The sequence below is a fragment of the Equus quagga genome, chromosome 14 (genome assembly GCF_021613505.1).
Source record: "Equus quagga isolate Etosha38 chromosome 14, UCLA_HA_Equagga_1.0, whole genome shotgun sequence".
Lineage (NCBI taxonomy): Eukaryota > Metazoa > Chordata > Mammalia > Perissodactyla > Equidae > Equus > Equus quagga.
This window is the reverse complement of record NC_060280.1, coordinates 51,217,320-51,230,243: the sequence shown is the minus strand read 5'-3', so window position 1 is coordinate 51,230,243 and position 12,924 is coordinate 51,217,320. Positions and strand designations below refer to the sequence as shown.

Below are 12,924 nucleotides of genomic sequence, written 5' to 3'. Positions count from 1 at the left end.
GCACCCGTCCATCACACAATACTTAACCATTTTTAGTACTTCATAGTACATTTCATTGATTTTTACTTACCTGTTACCTCAATAAACCATGGTCCTCTTGAAAGGAAGGATAGTATCTAATTTACCCAAGACCTCCAATGACTTGCACAGGTTCTGGTGCTCCATAATTTTCTTTTGAGACTTGTTTAAGTACCCATTGAATTTTTCTGTTTCCTCTGTGAAATCCTAACAACTGGTTGGTCATTCAGATGCACTTGAACATTCGCTATGATGGAAAGCTGTTTCCTGAATCTATTTTTAGAAGACTTGGTGATGAAATAAATAACTTTTTTTAAACCTAAATCTCAATCTTTGTGACTTCTTCCAAGGGGTCCTATCTTTGACCTTCAGAATAAGACAACATATGGGTGGTGAACATGATGTAATCTACACAGAATTCGAAATATATTACGATGTACATCTGAAAGCTATATAATGTTATAATCCAATGTTACTGCAATTAAAAAAAAATTTTAAAAAGAAAAAAAAAAGGATAAGATAACATTAAGTCCAGTCTTTTTCTTGCCCTCAGATATCCCCAAAGGCCTCATTCAAAGTTCCACTAAACCTGTGCTTCTCAAATCTCATTGATAAAATCATTTGGGGATCTCGTTAAAATGCAGATTCTGACTCAGAAGGTCTGAGATTCTGCATTTCTAAACAGCTCTTCGGTGGTCCCAAAGTCACACTTGGATTAGCAACACTTTGGTATAAAACACTTTTGACAGGAGAGGACTTCTAGTATCCTCCTCACCATCTAGATCTTTCTTCTAGACAAAGTTGAGTTTGCCAAAGACCTCTTTCAAGTGTGGTAGTATACAGAGTTTTACCATACTCCACTTAGTGTAGTAATAAGGTGGTTCAGTGTCAAGAGTACTGGGTTTCAAAGCGGGAGACTGGGGCTTGACTCCAAGCTCTGGCCACTACCAACTACATGGCATTGGGCAAGTCAAAGAAATTAACCTTTCAGTCTCAGTTTTCTTCCCTTAAAAAAAAAAAAAAAGGAGACATGCAGTAGCTGTGTCTAGAGAGGATTGCGTGACACTTAAAGGGAGAACATTAGATTTGTGGCTGTGTACTATATATTTGGGAGCCACTATTTAAATTCTATTAATGCAGTTTAAGGTTTCACTGGTTCTTTTGCCATTTGCATCAAAAAATAGCAAGCACAACTACCAAACCTTTAAGTCGTTAATAATGATTGTCATCCTAGTAACATCTACTGGGTACAAGGAACTGGGCTAGGTATTTTCTACCTATTTTCAGAAATTTTCACTCACCGAAAAGAAAAAATTTCTTCCGCCTTTAACAGCCAAGGCCGGCTGAATCTTACCTTTTGCCTTCCTGCTCCACGTGCCCCTAGCAGGGAAGGTATCCTTCATCAGAGGATATCCTTTCCAGATAAAGTTAGACTTTTCAAAGATCAAAGCATACGGAAAACTGCCCTTCCCACACATCCAAAAAGTTAGTGGTTAGATGACAGACGATAGGAGTCTATGATTCTGCTGAAAACGTTGATATGGCCCTCAGTTCCCTAATTAGCAGAATGAGAAATTTAGACTAAGTTAGTCATTTCTAAACCTTGCTCTGAAAAGCCCTAAGGCTTCCGTGCATATGCCACAGAGGGTGTGGGCCGGGATGGAAGAAGTGAAGGCATTCTCTAACCCACATGTAGGCACACATACCAGCAATTTGGCTTGTATTTGTTTAACATATTGGGTACCAAGTAAGATTTGAAGAAATAATTCTGCTTCAGTTGCTCCAAAAATATTTGAAAGCCATTTGCACTGGATAATTGCTAAAGCAACTTATGGCTCATTCACCTTGTGAAAAATCTGCTTGTCTATAGATAGGTGACTTAGTGAATTTCAAAACTCATAATGAGGATTGGGAGATCCATGTCATTTTCCTTTATTCTCACCCAGGCTGACCCTAGGAATCTCTTTCAGTAGACGGGTTCCTGGCAATTTGGAGAGGTAGAATGTTTCAGGTAACTTACTTCCGTCAACAAGTAGAGTCCTGCTCATGCCATGCTTGGGTTACTTACCCTAAAAACCCAGAAACAGCATTTGTAAACGTTCAATCAGTATTTTGGGGATTTGTGTTCCCAAGGGTATCCTATACAAAGATCTTTCAAATATTCTCATATACATCTTTTTTTTTTTTTTAATAGTAAAACCATTGTCTAAGAAACTTGGAAAAGATTTTCACCTCTTGTTTTTTTGGTTGTGCAAAATTTCAGTTTTAACAACACTTCTTCGGCTCAAGAAATTCAACTATAAGTGTAACATAGCGGTTATTTTGCATTTAATGGTTTAGAAAATTGAGTTCTTCAACATCATCCCCAAGTCATCCAGCTCAGTTAGCCAAATGTTTATAGGTCTGGCAGTGAGAAGAGTGAATCTGTGTCTAATCTCTGTCCTTAAGAACACATGATGCTCACGTGTGTGGAGGTATGTTTTCACCATCAATATATAACTAACTCCAGGGTAGAACCGTGCATTCACAGGAATGTTAAAGAATGAATTCCATTACTCCTGGGCAAGGAGACACGGACACAAAAAAACAACACAAGCATACAACTTCATTCTACACATTTTAAAAGGGTTTACAATGATTGCTCCTTTCTTAATGAGTTGATTCATTTAATGAAGGTGCTGGCCCTTCTGTGTATCAAGCTCTGATCTGGCGCCTGGGACTCAGCGATGAACAGGCAACATGTCCCACACGGAGATCCCAATTTAGTGGGGAAACAAGTAAAAGTATTTCAGTCTTGAATAAATGCAACTTAAGTTCCAAAAAGGAGATAAGGTGTCCCCAGTTCATGTCACTATCCTGTAGCTACTTTTGCTACCATTTTAATTTTTTTCACTATTAACTAAACTTTAGACTTCATTTGGATATTACCAGTTCTTCCATTGATGTCTTCTTTCCTTTCCCGGATCCACACTACATTTAGTTGTCTGGTCTCCCAAGTCTCCTCTGATCTGTGACAGTTTCCCAGTATTTTATTTTCATGACCTTGACAGTCTTGAGAAGTATTGGCCTAGTATCTATCCTGTAGAATGTCCCCCACCTGGGTGTGTCTGATTTCTTCTTATGATTAGACTGGAATTATGGGTTTTGGGAAAGAAAACCACAGAGGTGATATGCTCTTCTCCTCACCTCCTATTATGGGTTATGAGACAACCACATGATATCACCGATGATGCTAACTTTTATCACTTGGTTAAGACAGTGTCTGCTAGGCTTCTCGTCTGTAAAGTTATGATAGTTTTCCCTACTCTATTTTTTGGAAGTTAGTCACTAAGTCTAAACCATCCTCAAGCGGGAAGAGTTAAACTCTACCCCCTTGAGGGAAGAATAATACAATCTCAATTGTTATTCGGAATTCTTCTCTAAAGAATATTTGTCTCTTCTCTGTTTTACATTTCTTTATATAAAATTTATTGTCTTTTATTTATATCAGTGTAGATTCATGGATATTTTATACTTTGGGTTATAATCCAATCATCCAATACTACATTACTTATTTTGTTGCTCAAATCCTTCCAGCTTTGGCTGTTGGAAGCTAGTTTTTATTATTTCTGAAATATCAGTTATAAGTGGTTCCATCCAGGTCAATTTCTTCTAACCCAACATTCTCAAACAGAAGCTGATCCACAATAATCTCTGATGCCTATCCTAAAAATCCTTTGCTGCTTAATCATACTGGAATTTATTCACATTAATCTTTTCATCATCACAGGTCTGTGTCAGGAATTTATTGCTTCTCCTCTGATACTGAAGACAGCTACAATCCATTTCAGCAAATCAGGTTGTACGCCCAATGGCCCTGGCATCAATCTGTCAGGCTTAGTTTTTGCAAGGTGATTTGCTGCACTCTAACAATCCATTTAGCAACACAAAATAAATATACAATTCTCTTTTTGATGCAGAAAAGCAAAATTTTGGCTAGAAGTTAAACAGTGACCAAGAAAGTAAAGTAAAACTAATAAAAATCCAAGGGGATATTTGTATGCTGATACTTCTTCCATAGCACACTGTACACTTTTGCAAACTTCTATTTTCAGGTAAGCCTGCATACCTGTTATAGTTGATGTTTTGTTTATGGCCATTTACTTCCCTTTCCTGCAGACACGCAGATTATTAACAGGTACCAACATTAACATTTTCCTGATCTTTCAAAATGCCAGTTTCTTGGGAAGAGGTCCAATTGTCAGGAAAAGGTTATCAATTCTGCTATGCTTCTCCACTCACCCACACCCAAAATGACCATTCACAGTACACAAAACTTTTGATTTTCTCCATATGAATCCATGACAGCTGTCCTTCAACACAGGAGATCTTCAAATACAAAGACTAAATTAAAATATGCTTACATAGTTTATTTTTAAAGTAATTTAAAATACAGTGTAAACATACATTAAAGATATTGTGGCAATTTAGATTAGGAATAACATGAGGTTATTTACATGTCTGTGTATGTATGTGTGTGTATATATATACACAAAGTGCAGATAAATACAGAAACACTACAAAATAAACAAAAAATTCAATGATAATTTACTGACATTTTCATATTACTTAATTTGTCATGTTAATGGCTGCAAAGAAATTCCTAGTACTGAAATATAATATCTAAATATCCAACTTTTATATAAACTATAGTACCTCAAATTTTAACTATATAAATAGGATTTTGAATTAAAAAACAGTCGTCTTCCTTGCCAAACTCCCTAGTCATTGGTAAAGGTTTCAGCTCAGAGTTCGAGAAAACTCTTGAAATCACAGCCCTCAATGTGGTGTTACCTCAAATTTTAAGCATAAATCATGTGCAGGCATTGTTCTCTGTAAAAATGAGGGAGAGGAAGATACAGAGGCAAATATAAAATGGCTAACATGTGCTGCCATACACAAAACAATGCCTATTTTTAATCTAAGAGACTGAGTGGATTTAAGGCAAACTTGGGCTGTTCTCAACCCCGGAAGGGTACAGACCATGGGAAACACAGCCAAGATGGCAGATGGTACAAAGAGGAGAAAGTGGTCATTTAATTAAGGTGCTGTTGGCATCTTTGGCCCCCACCTCCCTCCAACACTTAAATTCCTCAAGTAGCCCTGTAATTGAACATCTTGGATGATGGACGATATTTATGTTTGTAATAATTGTAAATGGCCCTTGCCTTTTGGGACTCCCAAGTAAGCACACAGACTTCATTTTTCCCTATAGCACCAAGAAATGTTCAACTTCTGAATTTGGCATCTCTCTCAGGAGTGCCAAGGAGAGAAGTGAGGACCTGTTTGGCTCCCTAACTCATACAACAGCTTCTAATCATTGGTCTAGAATATGCAGACAGTTTTCTGCCCAATGGCTTGCTGTGAGTGCTGTCAACATCCTTATTTGAGATTCCTTACTTAAAAGAGTGGATGCAGCTGCCCTAAAAAAATGAAAAATCTTACTTATTGATCTGATCCTCTAAAAGTCCACGTCATTCATAAGCCTGAGTTTGTCCAAGGTTACGACACCAAGGAAACTTGTACATTTGAAGCAGGGAGATAGTGGTGACAAAAGGATGGATACAGTGAAAGAGTTCAGGAGATGTGAGACTCCTTGATAAATACTGATATTAAGTCTGTGAAGCAACAGGAGACAGGTGGGATACAGACTATTTACAAAGGTTAACCTCATTTGTAAAAAATGTTTTGGTTTTGTAAGGTAACCAATAAAGGTAGGAGGCAGAAGTAAACAGTAATTTCTACCTTAAGTGGGAAACCTTTAGTTAAGAGAAAAATAACTTCTAGACAATAGCGAAGTCTCTGCTTTTTTTTCTTTACCAGCAGATATGATTTTGGGGTCCTACTCAGTGATGTCAGGTCACAGTAACAGTTGCAAATTACACATGATTATAAAAACAAAGAACAAAATCGGTTTCTAAATTGGTCTGCCTCTAACTTAAGTCAATAAAGTCTAAATCAAGTTGGGGTTCTAAATGCTAATTAAGGCATTCTGAATACATAACTGGGGGGATACTGCAAACTGAAGTTGTTTGAAGAAAGGCTCTGAGAGACTCGTCTACACCAGCATCCATGTGAATGACATCCTCTTCACATCAGACACAGACCTGAAGAATGAGGCTTGGAGTGAGAAGCTTAGTAGGGTGTTACTTTCACAGGATTATGGTGCCTGATTCTTTCCTTACAACGTTGCAGATTTTTAGAAGGTGCGCCACAATACGTAAAACCGATCATCATAGAATAAGAATAAAATAAAATTCATAATGTATCTTTATTTTTTCCTATTTGGGAACCTGGATAGTTTGTGACTATAGGGTACATTTCTTTCCTCCACCATCCCTGAAAGAGCCAGCCAAGGAGCCATTGCTGAGAAACCTGGTTACGCTCATTCACAGTACAAAGCACAGAGAGCCAACCCAACTAGCAAAACCACTCACATCGAACAAGCAGGAATGGCACTTCCTCACACTTCATGGACTTCAAAGGAACCCAAGAATTATTTTACTTTTCAGACATTTACACATAACACAACAGAAAAAGCCTTCAGTTGACTGACTAGTTAATATAAACTTGGCGGAGTTATGGCATAACGGAGTCACCTATTAAATACATAGATGTTTTGTACTTGGTATATTTTTACATAGCACATGAGTTGACTGACTTTTAGACTCTCAATTTCATCGTCAGGCTGATTATACTCTGTGCAGTGATTAGGGTGCCCATGCTGTGTGTTTCAAAGGTGTGGATGTAGCAATTCTAACACATCTTTGCATTGTCTCTGAAAAGCCAAGCTTTCATTATTCAAATGCTTTTACAATTCTGAATGTGACCCTCTTCCAATGACTGGAATTACTTATCTTCTTGTGTAATTAATATTCCATGTGATTTAGGGCACATGTCTTGATTTTCTCAATGCTCATAAACATTGTATCTGTAGGAAACTTATTTCTAGGGAAAAGCAGCTTTAATCTGTCTCCAGTATATGGCCATGACTTGCTTACACATGCAATCGATATGAAGAAAAAAGGACCATCCTCACAAATCTGTAAGATTAAAACTTCAAACCAAAGCACAATTTGAGCAAGCACTTTTGTAGCTTGTTTGAAAAAAGGGACCACAGCCAGTACTGCCAAAAGATATGCCTCACCATGGAAAAGGCGAGCTGGGCTTCACACCCATGTCTGTTACAGCAAAAGATTTCATTCCTCACTGAGCATCAGTGGAATTAGCTCATAGACAACTCAAAGACAGGAACACTCTGGTCTGTGTTAAAATAAAATGAAGGTTGAACTTTCTTTATGCAGCAGCATGTGAAATAGGATTCTGAACCTCTCTTTAGAGTCAAGTTGGTCTTTGAAAGAAAATCAATTTGCCTTAAGAGGTTCTAATCTAGTAGGATCCAGATGATGGCAAGGGTGCTTAAAATGAGGGTGTTACATAGACTAAGGGACTGGTACATTGGAATGACTACCTTCTGTTCCAGCAGAGGGTAGTCAGGGCGTCAGCAATGCTATTATTTCTAAGGGCCACCAAGGATCTAGACACCAAGTGGCTCTTGCAACACCTGATTATAGTGTACAAAGATCAACAGCAGGAGATAAAAGAAAAAGACAAACTTTTTTCAGATTTTTTCATTATATTACTAATTCTTATAACATTAAATATTTTCCTTTCCTTTATTTCAGTGCACTGATATTTATTTCTGGTTGTGACTCTGCCTACTGTTTTCCTCTTTATTTTTAAATTCTAATCCATTATTCCATTTTTAACTTTGAAAGCATAAATGCTCTACGGCATAGTTGTGTATGTATGTGTGCACGTATAATTTAACCTATTAACTCTAGAAATATTAATTTAAAGTAAAAGAGATTGAGACTACAGATTATAATATCACATAAAAAGAGTTGCCTACAGTCAATACCTGAGTGTCTATACAGTGGAGAACTCTGAATTAACAAGTAAAATATCATGGCCAAATGGGCCAGCACTTTGGCCATCAATGGCAGGTAACCAACTTTTTGGAATCTTGAGAAGAAAGGCTCTTTGCCACATGCAGATATTTATAGAAATAACATAGCAGAATTATTGAAACAGGAATAATAGGAATAAAGGTTGACACATAACCAGACGTTGATGGTATATATGCATGGGAAGTAAATATCTATTTCTATGCTCTATAAATTCAGTGAAATTCCTAACAAAGGCTGTAAATTAAGTGGCATAAAAGAAAATCATGTACAGATTTTATTCCTGCTAAAGATGATGAAATAATTTCAAATGTTGTGGTTCAAAATAACTTAAGAATCCTGTACCTTTATGTTTAGAATCTGTTTCAACTAAGCATAGGCTTTAGAAAAATTTCTCAAAAGCCAAAATTAGATAGCAATAAAATACTTTGACACTTCACAGTGTTACAAGTAGAATTTAAGTTGTATGCCTTCATACTGCACTTGTACATTGTTTTCCTATTATTGTAATTATACGTTTGTGATACCACTATAATGCTACCAGCAGAGGGTATGTGCATATGATTTATCAATATTTATATGCTAATGTAGTAAAATTTCAAAAACAATTCCAAAGTTATGAAGTAGGTTTACACATTCTCTAAACCAGGGGTCAGCAAACCACGACCCATGAATCCAATCTGGCCTGTGGCCTGTTTTTGTACAGCCCATGAGCTTAAAAACATTTACATTTTTAAATGAATTTTAAAAAGTCAAAGAAGCATAATAGTTCATGACCATGATAATTATAGGATTTTCAAATTTCAGGGTCCATAAATAAAGTTTCATTGGCGCACAGCCACGCTCATTTGTTTATTTATTGTCTATGGCTGCTTTCTGCTACAGTGGCAGAGTTGAGTATTGCGATGGAGACCACAGGGCCTGCAAAGCCCCAAATGTTTCCTATCAGGCTTTAGACAGAAAGAGTTTGCTGATCCCTGCTGAAGCCCATGGAAGGTGTCTGGAATGCTGGAAGGAGCGACTACAGTGGAATCAGTGTATGACTTAATTTGGTTTCACTTACAGATATCATATACATTATTGCTTTTGAATATTATCATCTACTTGGTAAACAAATAAAAATAAACTTATGTTAAAAAAACTTATTTCCTTGAAATGTTTAGGACCAGCAAAACAATCATATATAAAAGCAGTATATTTTTAAGAAAACATATCAAATGAACAATTTAAATTACATTTTTAAGTAATGATTTCAAGGTTTCTCAGAGACTACCAGACAGTAAAGCATAGATTTCAAAATCCTTTTAGCAGATTTCTGGTTTCCAAATTTCTGGGGTATAGTACTTAACACAGTATTTGAGATTCTACAATTGTTATGGAAGAGACATTATGGAGAGTTACTTATCCTCCCCTCCCCCCCAAAAAAGGCAAGATTTTAAAATAAGAAAACCGCTAAAAAATAAAAACAGGATTGGCAAACAATTTAAACATTTTTCTTTTCTTTTCCATTAATAGGGAGCTCCATAGTCCGCTGGTGTAGAACTTGATAGAAATTGACTGTTTTCATTTAGTGGGCTGATCCCCATATCTGTGTCAGATAAAATCATAGCACTTATTATTTGTTACCATGGATACCATGAAGATACTGCCATCCACTAAACAGTATTAGAGGAAGACAACATAATTTTCTGGGACTAGTCCTGTTTTGCCTTCATAAGTTGCCTTCAACCATCCTGGTTCCACTGATGGGTACACTGGCAAAAAGTAAAAAGCAAATGTCACTCAATCAACATTAGCTTCAAATAATTATCTACGCAAATGGGTAAAAATCCACATTAGATTTCATGCGTAGACTCAAGCTGTCAAAAACAATGTTACGTACAGCACCTTTAAAGTTTCCTTTGCATTTATGTAATCGTCTCCCTCCCTCTTTCCCTCCTTCCCTCCCTCCCCCCTCTCTCTCACAGGAGGAAACTCGGCTCAAGAGGGATTTGATGTGTTCACTTGTGCAGGTTATGAGAGACAGGGCCTGGACTACATTCTGAGACTCTTGGCTTTTACCTGAGATTCTTATCACTACACTATTCCTTAATCCCCCACGACGATAAACTTGGGGCAGGGAATGAGTGTACTTACCGTTGGAAAATACCGCCCCCTGTGGGAAGGAGAGCTCATGGCTGTGCTCTGCTTTACAGGAGTACATGGCTTTGGCTTGGCTGAAAGAGTAAAGGACAAGTTTTAAAACTCACAACACTCAACTTGAGTACATTTATACTTCAAAGTAGTCTTAAAAAAATGATATTAGTTTTTAGTTATAAATGGAGTATAATATATACAAAATGCACATGTAAGTGTGCATAAGTGTATTTTTCACAAACTGAACATACTTGTGTAACTAAATGTTGACAGCACACCAAAAGCCCTTCTTGCGTTTCCAGGCAATGCTCCCAAGGGTAACCACTTGGCTTATAATAAACAGGCTAAGTTGGTTTTAAGGAATGCTATTATTTGTTAGTATGCTGCTAAATAGGCTGTTTTTACAGCAATATAGAGGTTCACAGGTACCCTAAAGCTTTTTTTTTTCTTTTTCGCCACTTTCAGAATACCAGAGATGAGATCCAAAAAGGACTACAAGGTAGGGTAAATAAGTTAAGTAGGGCTGATAACAAAAACAACAACAGGACAAGTTGCTGATAAACGGCAACCAACAACAGCCTCATTGTCAGGGAGATGATGCGGACAGATGGAGGCTTTGCAAACCAGAGAGTCTACCCATCTCCCAAAATGGAAGCTCCCAACATCTGTTCCCATACGGGAATTCAGGCTCTATGTAGCTAGAAACTCTGGTTTTTCAAGAGAGGTCAGAATTTCAGAGTTTTATATGAGATCTATTTAAAAACATTTGAGCCAACACTGAAAAGTCATCATCTGAGACTGCCAATCAAATCACTAGTCAAGTCACCTTTACTCGGCAACGCCCAATTACTTTTTTGGTAAGATGTGCAACTTGTCCCGAATCTATAACCAGGGCCCAAGCCAAAGTCATTTCTGGTGTGACTCACTGATGGCTTCCTAACTTCCTAAATCCTATAGGCTTCCTCTTTCGTCCCTTTGCAATCCATCTACAGAGAGCAGCCAGAGGACAGTTTGAAAAGGTTTTGATGATCATGATGGTAACATTTTACAAGTTTCCAACTCTAGCCTCCACACCGTGCACGATCATATGCTTGTCAGAATCTCCTCCATCTTCTGTACCCACCTCTGCTCGCCTACTCTACTCCAGTCACACTAGCCCTCTTTCTCCTCAAACAAGCCAAACTCATTCTCACCTCAATGCTTGATGCGCCTCGCCCTGAGATGTTTTCCTCTTCATCTTCATATGGCTATGCACTTCTAGTTCACGTTAAATTTCCTGAATTTCACTGAAGGCCAGGTCTTCCCAGACTACACACACTAAAACAGCTGCCCGGGCAACTCATATTCTCCCATTTTAAGTCTGCTTGGTATTAATATCTGGTATTCTGTTGCTATTGTTGATATTTCTGTTATCTTCTCCCCCAATAAGAATGTAATCTCCATGAACAATGCCTGATGCTTAGTAGTAACTCAATAAATATTTGCTGAATAAGTGAGCGAAAAAAAGGGAAGATGCTCTAGGCTCTTTTCCTATACAATGAGTCCTGTTAAAGATTCAAGGCACCTTGTTTTTCCTTCCTGATGTCCTAGTAAATACCAGCAGTATGTGCCATCTGTAGCTCTCTCAAAGCAGCAGTGTTTCATTATGATTTCAATTCCCTGTCAGAGGTAGGCCCTGGGTCTTATCTCTGCACTTGCAGAATGAGGCTAGGTCATTTGCAGAATGAGGCTAGGTCATTTAAACCTAACAGTTATCTGAAGATTGCAAAGCTTACAGAGGAAAATTATGGCCCTTGTTCCCAGAGTCTGTTTCTTCGGAGGTGAGTCCCAGCCTGTACTTTCAGACAGTTTGCTAGAAGAGCCTGTAGCAGGCAGGTTTAGAAATGACTACTAGCCCACCAACACCACTTCCCAATGAAATGTGGTCTGAGGAAGAATTAAGGAAGTGGAGGTACCCAGAAAAGGACGGAACTTTACATTAAAGAAGAGCCATGTGCATGTGTGTGAGCACACGTGCACTGGTTGTGTTAGATGACATGGGTAGCGGGTAGGGGGACAGGATACTACCAAGTTATGAAGACTTGTAAAAATCAGACTATGGTAATCTCAAATAGAAAAAATATTAGTTTTTCCTATAAATCTAGTCAAGTATAATCATTTGATCTGACATAATTTGATATAATTTGATCTGATATATGATCTGACATAATTGAAGGTTGCAGAGCATTTCTCTAATATGTAAAGATTTTTCAAAGAATCAAATTTTCTAACAGCAACAGTTTCCTCTGATAATATTATCTTATTGTTTTGAATCATTAAAACAAATTAAGAGATCTATAAAGAAACAATTTACATAGTTAGAGAAGTAATTAAAATATAATAATTACCTTGCAATGATGTAATTTTTGAAATTACACTTTGAAATGCAACCAAACTATTCTTGCTAATATTTCAGACACGAATGTTCTCCTTATAGTATTTTATGGCATTGGATGGTGGGGAGAGGCATGCAGAACAATTATATCACTAAATAAATAGATATTGTTAAATGTGTTAAAAATACACAGAACAAAATAATACCTGTCATGACTTTTCAATTATCTGTGCATATGACTAGACAGGCATAATTTTCTTTTGCTGAGATCTGCAACTAGAGGTGTGAACTCAGCAGAGAGCTTTGATGATTTAATGTAGACTCTGTGACAGTGAAGTTCTCTCCAGGTGCTAATGCTTCTTCTTTGACTGCCTTGGTGTATTGAAGAAG

The 12,924-nt window shown here is 37.3% G+C and overlaps 1 protein-coding gene across 2 annotated transcripts in view; it reads right to left on the bottom strand.

The window, feature by feature from the left end:
* Nucleotides 1–4,441: 4,441 nt before the first annotated feature.
* The window catches only part of ARHGAP42 (Rho GTPase activating protein 42), a 262,092-nt gene continuing 253,609 nt past the window's right edge, over nt 4,442–12,924 (bottom strand). For both annotated transcript variants that reach the window (XM_046637528.1, XM_046637529.1), the window contains exons 23-24: nt 10,161–10,240; nt 4,442–9,778 (exon numbers count right to left, since the gene is read on the bottom strand). In XM_046637528.1, coding sequence (XP_046493484.1) covers nt 9,690–9,778; nt 10,161–10,240 — 169 coding nt within the window. In that variant the 3' untranslated portion in view covers nt 4,442–9,689. The remainder of the gene's footprint in view (nt 9,779–10,160; nt 10,241–12,924) is intronic.